At 41.5% G+C, this 19,427-nt stretch overlaps 1 protein-coding gene across 2 annotated transcripts in view; it reads right to left on the bottom strand.

Moving 5' to 3' along the window:
- Nucleotides 1–19,427, bottom strand: part of RELN (reelin) — a 468,214-nt gene that overhangs the window by 391,165 nt on the left and 57,622 nt on the right. For both annotated transcript variants that reach the window (XM_048836399.2, XM_048836401.2), the window contains exon 2: nt 497–607. In XM_048836399.2, the coding sequence (XP_048692356.2) occupies nt 497–607 (111 nt within the window). The remainder of the gene's footprint in view (nt 1–496; nt 608–19,427) is intronic.

Here is a 19,427-nt window from a genome sequence, read left to right as displayed (position 1 = left end):
TTATTCGTGTGTGTGTCTGTTTGTTTGTGAAAACAGTGCCAGCAGAGGAGAGATCATTTCCTCTCTAGAGCAGCTCAATATTTCCAGAGGTAAGGAGTATCTGGTCAACTTTCCCGGAAGGGAAAGGTGACCACTCTTGTAGTGTCATTTGTGTGAGAGAATCAGGGTCTTCTTGTGGGAATTGGTTCTCTGTGGAATGCATGCAATTCTGTGCATCTAAGGCATGTCTTTGGGATGGAGACTTTCTGATTGGTTCCCCCCCTCCCTTTTTTTTTTTTTTTTACACACACAGTTTAAGGAGCTGATCCAAAGCTCATGGAAGTTATTGACTCCTACAGATTTTGGATCAGGTCCCAGCACACAATATAAAGTCAATTTATTTAAATTGTGTTCACCTTAATTTCTCTACAAAACTAAGTATTTGTTATCTTGAGTTGCAGAATATTTTGAATTACAACAAATACAAGTCTAGGTTTGTTAATCACATTAGACTTACCAAATCCAAAAGCGCTAGAGCCACCAATACTTTGTGAAGCCTGAACGCTGGTAGACGTATAGAGTCCTGTTACCAGTAAGCCATCGAAGAATGTACTTGTCGAAATAGTCACTGAAATGAAAGATATAAAAATTCTGTAAGGACCACTCAATTGTGTGCTGAGTTCTGTACTCTTTCAAAGGACAAGATTCTGCCATCCTTACTTCATTGACTAAAAACCTTGCTACACACACACACGCACATGCACACAGTGGTTCTTCTCATGGAGAAGCACAACTAGATAAATAAGAGTAGCAGACTCTTGGAGCTCAAATAATGAACTTCAGTTCTGTGTAAGAAACTGTCCTGAAATACTACTCTCACTACATATACAATGATTTAGAGACTGTAAATTAGTTTGCAAATGTAAATTTCACAAATATCATTGCTCAATATCTAATCAGGGTTCCTGATTTTGGAATTTATTTTTAATATTTTTTCAGGGTTTATTTTTAGCAAAGAGACTGTATTTAGAAGAAAACAATTGGTGTTTGTTATTTTTTTACTCCTAAATTAATCATAAATCATTTATCAGTAATAATCTGTCACATGAAATGGACACAATTGAGAATTACAGCATCAGGATTTGAAATTAACATCAGAAAGGTCACTCATCTCTATCCGATAAGCTCCTTTTCCTAGAAGGCAAAAAAACCTCATATTAAACTAAATGAACTGGTTTTTAGAAAATTTCAACATCACCGTCAGTAGAACATGTGGTTTACAGCTGGCTGTCAAGACCACAGAATAAACAACATAAGCAATAAAATAATTAAGGTTTATAGTATCGCTCTTTCTGGATTTCAAATGTGTGCTACATGACAATAGTAATACACTTTAGTGTATTAAGCAGTTAAGTCATATACGCACATAGGTCATTACAGACCAAGTATATTAAAATAATCCACTGGAGAATTTTAAAAAATATTCTTAGCTATATCAGTTAAAACCATTGTCCCGATTTTCTTGACACTTGCAATTTTCAGCTGAAAATGCATATTTAGGAAGGCATTGAACACTGAAAAAAACAACAACAATTCACAATTTTTGCAGTTTATTCTGTAAACATTCATCCTCAGGTTTTTGCTTTGATGTCTTATCAGATGTTATCAATTTAAACAGAAAATCCTATGTACAATCTGCTTGAATGTTCTATCCTAAAACGGCCAGAACTATTAAGTGACAAGTTTTTTTCTATTATGTAAATGCAATATACATAGCAATAGCCTCTATGCCTGGAATGACCTCACTGATCCCGTAATGCCATACAACCTCCTTTGCCTCTTTAAAATCTATTGTCAAAAACACATTTCTTCTGACAGTTTCTAACACTTGCCCATATACCTATATATTTTTTTAAAATGGAACTAACGTAAAGCACAAAAACTAAAGCAAGCAACTAAACTATCTATCAGGTAAATCTCCCACCCCCTCGCGTGTCTTGGTGTTTGTTTGTAATCTACTTTGTAAAATCCGTTTTTCTAAAGTGTCTGTAAACCATGTTTTACACCTATAGCTGTGTATAAAGAACAAAGACCAGCAATTTCATGGAGGCTATCAAAGGCCCAGTTCCTGCAAAGGGGTGCATACAGGCAGACATTTGCAACAGTGAAGAGTTCCATTGAGTTGATTGATGTCCCACACAACTTTTTGCATGATAGAGACCTTAGTAACTATTACAGGTTCCTCTTCCACCCACCTTCTCATACACAGAGCTCAACGATGGACTATAGTCTCTGATCACTTCAGACTCCCTTATCCTCCAAACTTTTTTGGTTCTAAATATCTGGCCAGATAGGGCAAACATACTCTCCACCCCAATGTAGTCCTTTCTTACTCCTGCTAGAAATGCCATGTGCTGGGGATGACTCAGTAACTGAAGCGGGGATAGGTGGTGAGGTGCTGGTTCAGGGTTCTGTCCAGTAACCATGTAAATCAGTGTCATGTTAAGACATTCCTAGTACATTCAGCAGCAGGACTAGTCTGTTGTTCTGGCTGTATCATCATCAGTCTTCAGTGGTTAATCTGTGGTACGCATTCATACCAGTTGTTTTGGGGGTTTGGTTTTTTTTATTAGTTGGACCTGTAAAAACAACAGGGAGAAGGCTGTTTCGGTTTTTAACTAGAGGATTAACATCCAGTGTGTTTAATTTACTCCTAAATAATTTACATTTAAATTATCTGTATTTATTCTAAAATTCAATAGTACTATGAATAATTCCAGGACAAAGAAAAACTCCCATGAAGTTTAACAGGAGTTTCACCTGAGTAAAGAGAGCAGGTTCAGAACCCTAATCTCCATTCTACAATGCATCCCCTCATAACATACATGTCAAAACAAACAAACAAAAACAAATGAGAAGCAGACCACAAAAGCAACAAGATTTCCATAAAGTAAAATAATTTTGAAAACAAAATAAAATAAAATAAAATAAAATAAAAAATATAAAACAATGAATTCTCCTTTCATCCGATGTTGAAGTAGTGAATTTTGCAGGGTTTATTCTTTCCTTTGTACTTTTTAGTCTGGAAAAAGGAAAATGTATGCTCTAAATTATGCTTAAGCTTTATTTTTGAAGACTAGAAAAAACAGTGGGTGAAAAGCATTGATCATAGAATCATAGAATATCAGGGTTGGAAGGGACCTCAGGAGGTCATCTAGTCCAACCCCCTGCTCAAAGCAGGACCGAGTAAGGGCACTGGGCCAGTTCTCTGCTGCCATTTTGTTTCACTGTGAGGTAGCCTTATTCTTTCTTGAATAAATGGTGAGCACTCTCTCTGGGACAGAAGGGATATATTACAATGCCCATATTTGATTTTGGACATATTTGCGTGATCACCAATCCCCAGTTTACATGTACATGTAATGGATCAATTTTCATTGCTGAATAGTATCCAACACAGTATGGTTTCCCCATTAAGCCCCTGGGAAACTGCAGATTGCCTTGAAACACTTTTTAATGGAGCACTAAATTGTTGTTATACATTTGTAATACATTGTAGAATAATTTCAGAATTAGTTCTATAAGAGAAAATAATAAGAGTGACATTCTCAGAAGGTGTGAATGACAAAAAAGAAGAGTGACATTCTTTTAGGACTTATCTCAGTCCAATGGGGAAGACATCAAATAGTTCATCTCAAATGAAAGACGATATGTTGTATTACATATTAGTACTAACAATCATGAATACGAAAGCTATGCTAACGTACAGCCCAAAGTACAGGACTCTGATTTTATATCAGGGACAGGGACTTGTTATTACACGTTATTTTGCCTTCTGTGCTCCAGAACAGCAGCAAAATAATCATTTTTCAGTCATTTGTTTCAGCCCATATAGTGGCTTGCTTGTTAAACAGTCAACAGCGTTTCTTCGCAGCCTGGAGGAGGGTGGAGTGGGAATTAAAGTCTAGGCCGGGGTAGTCAACAGGAAGACTGCAGGCCAAATTTGAATCAGACATTTATGAACAGACTCCACAATCTTTTTATTTACTTATTACTATCATTATTATTGTTTGGGGTGGGGAGTAGTATTATTTTCTCTGGAGTCTGGACCTTTACTATATCTTAACCAAGAAATTTGGACCCCTGACAAAAAAAATAATTGACTACCCCTGGCCTAGACCAAGGCCTACCTGGGGGTAGGGAGTCGCCTCAGCCCTGCAAGTGGTGGCTGTCTCCGTGCTGCAGCTGTTTTGTGAGACAGTGGCCTGAGAGAGATTGTGGGTACCTAGCAAAGAGTGTAGGAAATCCCTTCACTCAACTTTATTCCCCCCCACCACCCCCACCAAAATACTCTTCCTCATGGGATAACCAGGGGAGCAAGAAATGTACCTCTCACTTCCCTGGCCACATTACTGCGAGGAGCCATGGATCTGCAACTGGGGAGTTGGGACCCACTGGGCTGCCTCCAAGAACTGTGCTGCAGGCACCAATCCAGCTGAGTGGTGGGATGCCACCACATGCTGCCACTGAGAATGCGAACAGGCTGCCAAAAGCTGCTGGCAGCCTGCCTAGAAGGGAAACAGATCAGCAGGGGCTAGAGGGGGAAGCTGGTTTGATTCCCTCTTCACACACAGATCACCAGGGCAATGAGGAGAGTCATGTGAGAAAGTCATTGGAAGAAGGAAGCTCATAGGCAAACAGGTCATAGCTCCACACAGGAAGCCCCCACCTACCCTCAGATAGCCTAGTGACCAAAAAGGGAGTTTCAGAGGAACAGCCGTGTTAGTCTGTATTCGCAAAAAGAAAAGGAGTACTTGTGGCACCTTAGAGACTAACCAATTTATTTGAGCATGAGCTTTCGTGAGCTACAGCTCACTTCATCGGATGCATACCGTGGAAACTGCAGCAGACTTTATATATACATAGAGAATATGAAAAAATACCTCCTCCCACCCCACTGTCCTGCTGGTAACAGCTTATCTAAAGATAAGATAGCTTATCTATAGATAAGCTGTTACCAGCAGGACAGTGGGGTGGGAGGAGGTATTTTTTCATATTCTCTATGTATATATAAAGTCTGCTGCAGTTTCCACGGTATGCATCTGATGAAGTGAGCTGTAGCTCACGAAAGCTCATGCTCAAATAAATTGGTTAGTCTCTAAGGTGCCACAAGTACTCCTTTTCTTTTTGCAAAAAGGGAGTGACAGACTGAGAGCAGGATATCTTTCCCTGAGAATCTGACCAGAGGTGCCAGCTTCCTCTGGGCCCCGGGGGTGCTCAGCTCCCTCCCTCCTCCCCCACCTGCCCCCAAACCCTCACCCCCGCCTGGCCTCTTCTCACCCCAATTCCTCTACTGTCAGCAAATAGCCATGAAACCCACTGGCAAAGCATGTACCTCATCCCCCTCTAGTGTCAGTCCATGTAGAGGAAGACAACCTACTATAGCACCCACTGGCAAAGCATGTACCTCATCCCCCTCTAGTGTCAGTCCATGTAGAGGAAGACAACCTACTATAGCACCCACTGGCAAAGCATGTACCTCATCCCCCTCTAGTGTCAGTCCATGTAGAGGAAGACAACCTACTATAGCAACAGTTACTCTATTAGTTCAAATGCCAGAGATCCGTGTAGTGGATATAAAAGTTCCAACCTTGCCAATGACACACGTGAGTGTCAATATGATGCCACACAATTGAATTTGTTTTTTCAGTTTGCTTTTTTTAAAAGCCTAGCAAGTTCACACAAAAAACGATGTTAGACGAACATTAAGGTTGTACGGTCAAGTATTCAAAAAGGTAGAAAATGCCAGAATTACATGATCACATACTATTTTTCCACAGGATTATAGTAAATAAAATATATCAGTTCCAATTTCTGATAAGGTGTCCTGAAATCTGAATGTCCAGGAAACAACCAATAATGGTCAGCACTTAAGCAGAGCTCTACATCTTCAAAACATGTAATAAACAGCAACTAAATAATAAAATGTATACATATAGGTCTGATCCTGCAAGATGCTGAGCATCCTTAGAGAGCTGCTGAGTACATTTCACGGGAAGCAGAGGATTTTTGACAGCTTCTCTCAGGAGATTCTTAGAAGATGACTTCCCATGAGTGGCCTTTATGTTAGCAGGAATCAGACCTAAATTTGGTGCCTCCTTTGGAATTAAGAACTAGAAAGCTCAAGCAACGCTTGCAACTATTGCATCTCAAGGGACAATCAGATGGCCAAGAAGCTGCCTGGAAGCAGACTGCATCTGGATGTAATAGTATCACACAAGAGATAGATGAGATTTTCAAATTGTATTTAGTCATAGGTGTTTCTAAGGCACTCATCACTATAGTACTGGAGCTATGCTTCATCTATATTTCCAATATTTTATGAAGAAAATAATAAGGCATGCCTTTAATTCTTTTTTAAACAGTTGATTGTCTTTTTGCCTTCAATGTCTAGATTCACTGATTCATCAATATGTTGTATATTACCCAATATACAACTCTTTAAACAGAGATGACTCTGGGTGTCTACACTACAAAAAAGACACAGCAGCAAGTCTCAGAACCTGGATCAACTCACTCAGGCTTGTGCTTTGGGGCTAAAAGTAGCAGAGCCTGGGCCCTGAGACCCATCCTCCTCACTGGGTTTCAGATCCCAAGCTCCATCTACACTGCTATTTTTAGCCCCATAACATGAGACCAAGTCACCTGACCCAGGTTCTGAGACTCACTGTTGTGTGTGTGTGTGGGGGGGGGATTTTAGTTTTGTTTTAGTTTGTTTCTGAGGCCTGAGATACCCTTTGGGTTCAATGATTTTGAGAGTCATGTAGTCCTCTTTGCTGTCACTGAAATCAGTAGATTTTCAGCAGCAGTTACTGGGAATCACTGACCTCTAGAATTGCAACAATTTGTGCACCCTTATTCAGCATCCCACAGGATCAAGCTCTTATCTAGGATACTTATTATGGACTAGATTGCAACATTACAATCTGCTGTGGTCGAGGAAGAGATCACATAATGAACTGTGCCTCACACCTTCTTGTCAACTATCTAAATGGGCCATCTTGATTATCACTACAAAAGTTTTTTTTCTCCTGCTGATAATAGCTCTACTTAATTAGCCTCTCTCCCTCTTCCTCTCTCTCTATATATATCTTCTTACTATATGTTCCATTCTATGCATCCGATGAAGTGGGCTGTAGCCCAACAAAGCTTATGCTCGAATAAATTTGTTAATCTCAAAGGTGCCACAAGTACTCCTGTTCTTTTTGTGAGAGTCACAGTTCACTGATTTCCCCCTTGTTCCTGGAGCAAACTCATTTACAACAGACCTTGGTCAACAGATTCTTCCCCTGCCATACCAGTTCCTCATTCCTGCCCACATGACGGGGGTGCAGCAGCCTCCTCCATTCTGCCCCCATCCCACACCAATCCTGTGGCATTTCAGACCTTGCCTTATTCTCTCTCCTTCACCTCTTCTCCATTCTGCTTCCCATCCTCGCCTGTTGCTACTGCTGCTGCCCTTGCCCCAGGGCTTCGTGCTAGCTGGGCACCACAGTGGCCTCTAGGAGGAGCAGCAGCTCTTGCCTGCTGCCTGGCTGGATGTGTCTGAATCCAGCTGTGAAAAAACAGCCCCCTGAGCGCAGCAAGTTTCAGTGCTGTAAAGCACCAGTGTAGACAGTGCCCCAGCGCCGGGAGCTGCGCCCCTCGTGCAGGTGGTTTTTTCAGAGCACTGGGAGAGCTCTCTCCCAGCGCTGGTGCCACGGCCACGCAAGCCACATTAAAACGCTGCCCCAGCAACGCTTTAACATTGCCAGTGTAGACTAGCCCTAAGAAACAGAAGAAGGGATAGATACTTATATTACCCTGCTGAGAACTCTGGCGTCTCTCTGTAACTCTGAGATGTTAATGGTGCCCTAATTAGAGACAGGATCTTTTGTGGGACACATGATTTCATCTTAAAGGAGAGATTGTTGAAAGAAACTGATCTAATCCTATGGAAATGCCTCCAAAATAGCAAAGGCAGCAAAAACTGTCTGGGAAAGGATCAAAACAAGGACAGCCACTACTGCAGAACAAGTATGACGGTTCAGCTAAAGGAACCCAGCATGCAAGACAGAGACAGACTGACTGGGAATGCAGGCATCCCAGTCTATATACAGTGAAAAGCAATACAAAATGCAGAAAGAAAAACGCCCAGCTTATGGACAACTGTGAAAGGGGCCTGGGAAATAGAACCACTTTATAGTCCAATGCCACAGCTACCCCAGGAAGAAAAAAAAGCAACAGTACATGCAGTGATTGAGAAAGAGACTTCCAGTGAAGATATCAGCAGTGTAACTTTAGCAGATCCAAAGGCTCTCAATGAACATGCACTGCAGAAGAAGGCTATCAGGCACTCAACTGCCATATTTGCACTTATGCTATTGGATCAATGATCAGTTTGATTCCAGCTGCACTGCTAAGACAGCTGCAATGTAATCCCAGCAACACTGATAAGCAACAATATTACACTAGAGAAGTATGACCTGGTGCTGATGATGTACAATAAAACTATTCAGAAGCCAGTGGGTAAACACAGACAATTGATAAGAAACTCATGAAACAAAAGGCATTATTGTTTTGAGTTCTAGTAGTTCACAACCAGGAATACCACCTACTGCTGGGCAGTGGGGCCATGCAAGCCATGAATTCGATTGCAGTACAACTCCAGAATATAGCCATTGTGACAGAGAAGGAAGAACAGTTACTGTGGGCCTGTCCAGCATTCTAACATTAATGGCATATTCCAAAGAGATGAACACCTAGAGTGTAAGCTGAGGTTGTAAACAGACCCCCACGTTAAGCCATGAGACTAATAAAACAGTAGGCCAGATGCAGAAACTAAAGAAGGAACTTGCAAGCCTGTAAAGAAGCATCATTACACCTGTTGAAACCAGCACAGAGTGGATCAACTGCCTCTCAGTGGTGAGAAAATCTTTAGGTAAACTGAGGATTTGCACCAACCCAAAACCAATGAAAAGAGCACTGAAAAGAAGTCACTACCCATTATCAATGATTGAGTATATACACCCAATTTCTCCAGAGCAAAAACATTCACTCTTTGTGATGTGAAGAACGGGTTCTGATATATCAAGCTGTATGAGCCATCCAGCCACCTGACAGACTTTGCTGCATATTTTAGCAGTTATTGTTGGATATGAATGCCAGTGCTTAATTTGTGCCAATAAATTGTGCTGAGCCCTGGCATCTCTAGGCTTGGCAGTTCATAGTCCTGGCACCTCTGGGCTTGCTGCATCAGTTATGAAAGTAATAAAAATTGCTTGATCCTAGTCACCTCTTTCATTACTAATTAAGCAGTGACGAAGGCTTCTGGGCATTAGCCTGGCCCCAGAGGTGTTCCAGTGTAAACTGAACCAGGCACTAGAGGTACTCCCAGACACCAAGACTGTAGCTGATGACATTCATATTGTAGCAGAAGGAAATGTCAAGGAAGAGGCAATCCAGGACCATGATACCAAGCTGCAACAACTCCTAAATAGGTGCCTGGTGGCGTGGAATGCTAGGCTGAGTTCAGACAAGCTGAAGCTGAGGAGAACCCTAGTCCCCTACATTATGCATCTGCTACCTGAGGGATTCTGGCTGTACCCTGAAGACTCAGAGCCATTAAGGAAATGCCCAGCCAAAGGATATGAAGGGATTTATAGGGATGCCAACTAGCTTTCCAGAATCTGTTCATGACTATCAGGAGCCTGTGAAGCCTTGAAACAGTTAACACACAATGATGCTGAGTGAGAATGGCCAGACACCCACGAACAAGCATTTGAAAGAACAAAGAAAATCATAAGCGAGACACTACTCCTGAAGTAGTACAACCCTGCAAGCAATTCTTTCCTTGAAGCAATTCTTGAAGCAATTCTTTCCCAAAACTAAGGTCCTGCTGCCAGGCACTTCCTCAAGTCTTTTACCTCTAAGGCTGTAGATCCTCTCAAGGTTTCTGACCTGCCCCTTGAGGCATTTCCCGCTGGCTGGTATGGAGAGTCTCTTTCCCAGTCTTCTCTGACCCTGGGTCCCCTGCAAGTTTTCTTTCCTTATTGCCTTTGCATCAAGACTTCAGGCCCCAGCTCACTCATTCTCAGCTCATCAGCTCCCTCTGAGCAGAGGCGTTCTACCAGGCCTTCTCTAGAGACCCCTCCCCCATGGTCTGTCTGTCTGTTAGTCTGTCCTATATGAAATCCCTGCCTCTGGGCTACCATCACATGATGCCTGACCCAACCACTGGCCTAGGCCCAATCCCAATTCCATCACCTGCGACTGCCTGACAAGGTACAGAGGGGCTGAACTCAATCCCTTTGAGGGCCAGCCCACCCAGTTACACTTTGATTACGTACAACTGTTGGGAAGAACAAAAGAAAATGCACAGTCAAATTGTTGCCAGGTTTTTCTGGCTTTGTTAAGTGTTTGGCAAAGTGCTCAGATGCCACAGTGATAAATTTTTTTAAATACTCAGATACATTTTTAAAGCAGTGTCTCTTGACCTTATTTGACCACACCCCCTTCTTTGTGTCTGTAGTAGTTCACACCCCACCCTGCCCCGCCACACAAGAACATATACCAACTAAAAAAAAAATCAACATGCAACTCTCACTAAAATATTAAAAACTGGAAGGCACTGATTCAAGCAGAGCCAATGATTCATTGTAATAAGGGCAAAAGCAAAACTGCAATTCTGGTCTATTCTTACAATTAAATGTGCACACCGCATCATAGCAAACAGATTAACGTACAGATAGCAATGACTTTGTATACTGCTACGCAAGCTTAACAGAAATCCATCAAAATGCACAGCGCCATCTAGAGTCAAATGCACAGCGCCATCTGAGGACCTGATATGTCTGGAGGAATTTTAGCTTCGCGAGTTATTCATTGCTGTGGGTAAAATGTGAGCAGTAAGGTTTTTCCTAAAGCTTCTCACACGCACACACACCCTGAAAACATTCTGTGCCGTCCCCCCTCCCCCTGTTTGAGAACCTCTGTTTTAAAGGCATGCATGAATACTGCAAATAAAAATGATAATAAAATCTTTATAATTAAAGTGATGTGTGTGTAGTTAGAAGGATCCCAGATGCCCTGTAAATTTAGTTACAGTCAGTACCACATTTGTAGAAAAAGTTATTTAAAAACAAATAGTGGCACATATGCTAATAGCAAACTAAACCTGACTACATATAGAAATAATTTTGCTTTCAGGAGAATCCAAAAACATAGGAACCCATCATGATGCATCAGTTCCAAATATGAATTTTTAGACACTTCCTAAGGATAGTCTGAATCACAACCCTCGAACCCATCCAACAAAAATAAAAGCAATAAACGTAGGGGGAGGCTTAGTCATCCTGGGTACGTATTCTCCCCAGTTTGATGAAGAAAAAGCAGAGGAAAAAATATTGCAGCATTGTTACGTATGGAAAAAATGTCCAGACTGAAGGCAGGCACAGTAGCAACATGACTGATAAACTTTGATGTGCTTTTGGATTAGGCCTTCATGTATCACCTCCACTCCACTGTTACCCGTCTTGACGTCCCCTCCCTGTTCATTTCTTCCATAAATGTATCTAGGCCTTTTCCCAACCCTTCTCATATATGAAAACTCCCTACCTGTTCCAGTTTGCCAAGGCAATATCCCCTTAGTATTCAAAACCTTCCAAAGACTCTCTATTTCCATGATGCCAACAAGAAGCTAGTGAAAAATAGCATTAATTTGTTAAAAAAGAAAACAAACCAAAAAACCCCAGAAATTTCCTTCCTCTAGGAAGAGGTTCTCAACCCGCAGCCTGCATGCGGCCCAATTAGCACACAGCTACAGCCCAGCTCAGCTGTATGCTAAAGGCTGCGGGCTCTGGGCTGCCGGCTGCCACACAGCCCCGCACGGCAGGCTTGGGGTCTGGGCTGCTGCGTGGCCCAGCACAGCAGGGTCCGGGTCCGGGGTCCTGGCTGCTGCTCAGCCCCGCACAACGGTGTCTAGGGTTGCGGCGGGGTTTGGGGTTGGAGTCCCTGTCCCCTTCCCCAGACCCGGCTCTCCGCTCCTGGCCCACTCTGTGGAGGGGTCTCTGGGTGGGGGGCACTGGGCATAGGGGTTTGTGGGGGGGTGGGGTTAAGTGGGGGCACTGTGGTTCTCAAACTGCAGCCCAGGTAACACTTTGTGGGCCGCATATGAAGCCCACAATGATAAATAGGTTGAGAACCACTGTTCTCGGCCTTCCAGTGCATCATATATGCTCTGTGTACATCTTATTCAGAGTAAACGGCTTTAGGAGCATGGGCAATCTTTATTTTGTGTCCTGTACAGTGCCAGGAACATTATCGGTGCTTAATAAATGATATACAACACACAATAACGTTATTTCCTTAATATTTGAAAAGTTCCACAGAATGTTGCCAAATGTCTGGATCTCGATTTTGTAGCTCCGTGACAGCTTTTTGAACCCTGAAAATTATAAATAGCATAAGGAATAAACAAATTACTATGGGCATGAAACAAAATTTAGTCAAGAAAAATATCCAACAATAGCTGTCCCTGAAATCAAATGGCCACTAGCAGATGCTGTCAAGAGCCAAAATTGAAATATGCAATTGTATTAGTAATATATAATGCAATATAGTCTCTCATCCAAAGCCCCATAAAGTCAATGGAAACACTCCCGTTGACTTCAAGGAGCTGTGGATCCGGCCTATAATGTTTAGGTACTTTATCTGGTTTTTAAATTCTCAGTATTAGAACAATTTTAATACATTCATTTTACTACACAAAGTGACAAGCTCACATTGGACACTAGCAGAATGAAAATAATGTGTTCTAAAACCGTCAGAAAAATTCTATTTTATTTCTTCTAAAATTTAAAAGCAGCTAAACCACTTTAAATCAAATTGTTTTTTTAAAAAAACATGTTCCTGCACTGGCCAGCTTTCAGTCTAAAATGATTTTTTGGGCAGCCACATAAACACTTGAACAACAATTCCTAACACTCATTCCAACAGACCCTTAATGATAACAGCAGGAACAGCAGTACTGAAATCCAACAAATTTATTTTGGTGCTGTATCCAGGCATATAACAACTGTATCAAGACACATCTGTTGGAAGTGATAACACATGCAGCCTTACAGACAGTCAGTTTCAAAAAATGCTTATACTGCAAAAGTAGTCTCAGTGTGTAAACTTTTTATATTCCACCTTGTGGTGGTGGTGGGTGTGTGTACCCAGCAAATACCAACATCACACTAAGTCTGAGTCTGAAATTTGAATTTTGCCGTGATTCTATGAATTGAAAAAATTAGATTTTTCTTTGAAAAAAAATAATTATTGTGATTAACTTTTAAGTACTGTAAAGCCAGGAACAGTAGTGCAAAGTTACTGACCTCTGTGTTTTAAGCCTTTCAAGTTTATGTGAGGTTGGTTGCTTGATACCCATACATGAAAATTTCATAGTGTTGGCCATGCTCTCAATAAATTATTAAATAGATATGAATATGAGTGTAGTGTTCAGATTTTCAGCAGAGTGGTAAATCCCTTTATTCTCCTGTTCTCAAAAGATAAGCAGCTATTGTCTACATAACTAAGAATAATATCTTTAAAAAAAATAAAGACAACTCAGAAGAGAATAAATATTCTTGTCTGCTGGAAATTTATTATAACCCCATAATCTCAAAATGTTTGCAAGATTTTTTTTTGGTCTTGTTTTTAGTTTAGGAGAGCATGTCAGCTAAGCACAGGCTCTTGAATATGTTTATCTCAGACTAAAAGAATACAAATCCTCTTACAGACACATGAACTGTGATTCTGATAAGCAAATAGAGTGGAGTGCATCAGTTCTAGTGACATTGGAGAATAAGGAAACATTTACCAATTAAAATATATAATATGAGGCATAGCTCCAAATATACATAATAGTGCTATCTTTTCTACAGTATATTTTCTTATTTACCAGTTGGAAACGAAACTCTTTGCAGCTTTGTCCTACAATTCTTTTTTTATTATTTTTTAAAATACAATGGGCCAAATTTTCATTTGAGCTAAGCCGTCTTTACATCACCCTGTAGTGTATAGGGGCTTAACTATACACCCATTTACAGGCCCCTTTTCACTGCCAAAGTGGCATAAAGGTGCCTTGTATAAATGAGAAGAAAGTCCAAGCCATTTACTTAGCTTAAGGTGCAACTGCACTACAAAATTTCATACCTGTTTTCCACCATCAGTGTATCTGCACCAGTGTGAGCAATAGTGTAAGCACAAGTATAGACTAGGGGGCATTTTCAGCACCTTGTTTTGAAAGCCTGCTCTAACTTCAATGGGATTTGTGAATTCTCAATCTCTGAATTTCAGGTCACTTGGATTTACATGCTTAATTTTAGCATACCCTGTTTTGAAAATGTTGGTCCTTCCTCATCAAGCACCATTCATGTCAATAGGATTCCTTATGTGAAATAAACACAGACCTGAGTTAAAGTAAAGAGCTAGGACTCCATCATGGTTTAAGCTAAGGAAAGGAATGAGAGGTAAAAGTATTACTGACCCCATTTATGTTTAACTTTTGTTCTAGTCTTCTTTACAGAAATGAAGTTTAACTGGTTGGAGGAATAATAATAAAAGCTTTTATACAGCACTTTTCACCCATAGATCTCAAACGCTATACAAAGAAGGCCAGTATCATTATCCCCATTTTACAGATGGGGAAACTAAGCCACAGGATTGAAGTGAGTTGCCCACGGTCACCCAGCAGACCAGTGGCAGAACCAGGAATAGAAGCCAGGTCTGAGTCCCAGTCCAATGCTCTGTCCACTAGGGATGATGATTGCACAGTATTACTATGACACCTTGGTATTGGAGTGACTGACAAGGAATCCAGCCAGTTTAGAAGGAAGAGCCAAAGTAGAAGCAGATAACAATCATAGAATGAGGCCACAAAGAGGAGATAATGGAGCTCAATGGGGAAATTACTGACAAGGTAGAGAGCATCCAATTCCCTGTTGGTAAGCACTGACTCATTTTAACAAATATTACTTTTAAACAGCTTCACAAAGGTGTTCTGGTGGCAAGGGTCATATGTACAACTTAGGCTTCACAATGCAGCAATAATACAAACTGTATACATGTTTTCTGACAGATACCTAGAGCTGGTTGGGAATTTTTCGACTGAAGGTTTTTTGAAGCTAAAAAAAAAGCCAATTCATCAAAACCAAACTGTTGACAAATCAGAGACAATTTTGACAAATCTCCAGACTCAAAAATAAATTAAAAAACAGTTTAAAGTTGTGTTTCAACATTTTCTAAATGAAAAAAAAAACTGTTTTCTGATTTGAAACAATTTGTTTAGAAATTTAAGCTAATTAGACTAAAAAAAGGTTAAGCAAGAAAAAGTTTGAAATCAAAACATTTCAAAATTTTATAAACAAAACATGTCAATTCACCCTAACCAAAAAAAAATTAGTTTTTCCTTTTGTGAACATTTTTGAGATTTTCACTTTTTCCTCCCAATTAAAAATAGGGGAAAAAATTTGAACTCTTGAAAATATTTGAGGGAAGAGAAAACACCATTTCAGCTCTTTTTGGAAGGTCTCCTGGTATACACTACATAGAAAGTATGGGCAAGAATGAGGCAGAATAACCTAAATAAGGGTGAGGGCAAAGAGAAGGAAGCGAGTAATCTGTCCAGGATAGTGGGGATTGCAATGAGATGGGAGTTACTGAGAACCTTGAACAGAAGGCACAGGACTAGCACATCTGAAGCTAATGATTATAGGAACAGGGCACAACACTGTACAAGTGCATGTGACAATTTTCCAAGGGCAGACTGTATGTGTGATTCATAAACAAAATAATTCTACCAAAAGCACACAGTGGTTGCTTAGTTCATCCACCATGCAACTTGTAACAAAAAACTACAAGGACCACCTATGTTTTCCATGTTAGTTAAATGGGAAACATCTGTCTAGAACATGGGACTGTACTTCAAAATAGCCTAGAAACCGGCCCTGTAAATACATGCTGGTTGGGGCAGGCAAGTGTGGATTTACACAGAAAAAAACTCAAATATAACCATAAGGAAATACATTAGTGATTATACATATTTTTAGCCATACGTGCAACAGCTGAATTGTGGATAAAAGCATATTTAATCTTTTGACCATAATACAGTATATTAATATTATGCGTATCTTCTCAGTCCCGATTGATGAAAAAATATGGATCAAAGCTTCAATTCAGTGCCGTACTGAACAATTTGTTAAAGTAGTAGTGGTCAGAGCACAAACAGATGGCAAAGAATAAAAAAGGCATTCATTTTATTCTTTTGATATTTTTAATATCTTTAAAGGAAACTAGGCCAAATAATGAAAAATACTGTGTTTTAACAACAAAACTTCTAAAATAAGAGAGATTACAGCTTAAGTGTGTCTATGTCTCTTGCATCTATAAAGACATACATTACTAAATGATTCTGAGGCACAGATAATCATAGTAAATACAGTATATATATTTATCATTTTTATTTTACAGTATAATTGTAGAGGATAAGGTGGCTCAGGGGATTAATAAACTAACCCATCTCATTCAGAGACCTGGGACCAAATTCACGGCCGGCATTAGCAACTGCAGTACCTCTGTAGCTATATCATTTTCTGACAGTGTTAAATTTGTTCTCTGGTTTCAAATCCTGGATTAAGTCTCATTTAAAATGAGTTTGCTGGTCTCATCATACTCACTAGCAGATATCTATCTACATCACAAAAATATAGCACAGTTTGTCACAACTGCCAGGGTCTGCATGAGAGGCTGAGAACTAGAGCAGCAGGTGTACTGCAGGCCAGGATTAAGGAAGATTTGGCAGGGCTCTGGGGGAATATTTGCACGGTGCCTGCTCCACACTTAGACTAATACTATCAGATAGAAGCAAGCTTTCACATTAACAAAAACTAAATTCACGTACAGGATCTGAATTTGACTGGGGACTTAACCCACCTCCTTTGCATCCAGAATTTTGCAAGTATAAATAATTGCAAAAGTAAAAGTGCATCTGTGCTTATCTATCGTTGCTAGGGTTGCCAACTGTCTAATCACAGAAACCCAAACACCCTTGCCCCACCCCAAAAGGCTCTGCCCATGCCCCACCCCTTCTCTGATGCCCCGCCCCACTCACTCCGTCCCCCCTCCCTCTGTTGCTCACTCTCCCCCACCCTCACTCACTTTCACTGGGCTGGGGCAGGGGTGCAGAAGGGCGTGCGGGCTCTGGGCTGGGGCCGAGGGGTTTGGAGTCTGGGAGGGGGCTCTGGGTTGAGCCTGAGGCAGGGTGTTGGGGTGCAGGAAGGGGGTGCAGGGTGAAAGCTCTGGGAGGGAGTTTGGGTGCTGAAGGGGGCTCAGGGCTGGGGCAGGGGATTGGGTGCGGGAGGGGTGAGGGTTGCAGGCTCTGGGAGGGAGTTTGGATGTGGGAGGGTGCTCAGGGCCAGAGCAGGGGGTTTGGGTGCGGGCAGGGGTGAGGGATGCGGGCTCTGGGAGGGAGTTTGGGTGCAGGAGGGGGCTCCAGGCTGGGGTAGGAGGTTGGGGTGCAGGAGTGGGTGCGGGGTGAAGGCTCCAGCGGGGTGGTGCTTACCTCGGGTGGCTCCCAGTTGGCGGTGCAGCAGGGCTAAGATAGGCTCCCTGCCTGCCCTGGCTCCATGCAGCTCCCGGAAGTGGCCAGCATATGCCTGGGACCCCTGGGGGGGTAGGTGGTTCCACGAGCTGCCCACACCCACAAGTGCCACCCCTGCAGCTCCCATTGGCCACAGTTCCCAGCCAATGGGAGCTGTGGAGTTGGCACTGGGGGTGGGGGCAGCATGCGGAGCCCCCTGCTCCCTCTCCCCACCCCCAAACAAGGCCGCAGGAACATGCCAGCTGCTTCCGGGAGCTGCGCAGAGCCAGGGCAGGCAGGGAGCCTGTCTTAGCCCCGCTGCGCCGCCAGACTTTCAGCACCTAAAATCTCCCGGTTTGGCTTCAGTAGCCTCCGGGAGATAGGGCCTGATTCTGGGAGACTCCTGGCAAAACCGGGAGGGCTGGCAACCCTATTAGTTGCAATTAAGATATCTAACTACATGCTTTGTTGGACTAAACAGGTAAGTAGACATCTAAATAACACCAGTTGAGCCCACAATGATTTCTGATGCAAAATTATGCCCTCAATTATTTGTGCAATGCAAAATGGCTGATTCAGAATGGAAGGTCACCTCTTAACCAGGCCCAAAATTCAGACAAAAAGCAAACAAACATGTATATAGTATACAGAGAAAGTAAGCTGCAGTACTAAGAAACTTTGTTTTAAAGTTTTTAAAAATCCATAATTTTGCTGATTTTGTCTTATATTTAGAGATATAAAGGACACTCATGTTCCCCTTTAAAATATATGGACAACATGATGGCTCCTTTCACTATTATGAACTAAAATAAAGACAAAAACGAAGAAAATATTTGACATATCAATCAGTTACTTTATGCCCTCTTTCCTCACCCATAACTAAAACCGTTTCTATATGGAATAATGTCAGTGATATTCCTATCTATTCACAGCCATGTCCATAGTCTGAATCACAGCTTGTTAGAACAGTTACAGTTGTTGGCTTTGTGAAAAGAAAATACTGCAGTGGTTTGGCTAGAAAATGGCCTATAGTTTATCAGTTTACGCTCAGCTGCTTTGTTCCATAGAGGTCTTCCATATCCCACAGGAGACAATTAATATGAAGAAGTACCTTGTAAAGTAGAAGGTGACATTCAGCATGCTAACATGTATTACAAGATGGCAGCAGGGGTAGGGAACAGGATAGTTATTTGCAGCTACACAAGCTATATCATTTTCATTTTGGTCATGGTGGTCAGCTGTGCAACTTTCCTTCCTATGGTAGTTATGCAGCTAAAAACAGGTGTGTCTGAGACACAGACATGGAATAAACTGGATGGAATGAAAATACAGCATGCCTCATTCTTAAGGACTGTGTGGTGAGGTGGGAGTGTGTGTGAGAAACGGCAATGTTCTTGGGTGGCAGAGAGCTTGAAGAGGAGTGATATGTTGGCTCTACGTCGCTACTGTAAATTGTGGGGGATACCAAATATTCTATAGTTCTATAATTACGTTAACTTTTGTTTATTTATGATAAAGGTTTCTATTGCTTCAGGTGAAAATAAATAAAGCATAAAATACAGTTATGTTAAGTGAGGGGGTTTCTTTCCTGCAACAGAGTAAGGCCTATAGCTATAACAGTGAATCCTCCTAGTGGAGATGTAGCTTGTACTGCCAAACAATTAGCTTATACCATATACTAGCAAAATGACCTTTTTTTGCTGGTATAACTGCATCTACAATTTTGCTGGCATAGCTATGCTGGTAAAACTTTTAAGTGTAGACCAGCCCCTGAGTCAGACCAAAGTAA

The sequence above is a fragment of the Caretta caretta genome, chromosome 1 (assembly GCF_965140235.1).
Source record: "Caretta caretta isolate rCarCar2 chromosome 1, rCarCar1.hap1, whole genome shotgun sequence".
Taxonomy (NCBI): Eukaryota; Metazoa; Chordata; order Testudines; family Cheloniidae; genus Caretta; species Caretta caretta.
The sequence above is the reverse complement of the archived record's forward strand: the minus strand, read 5'-3'. Positions and strand labels throughout refer to the sequence as shown.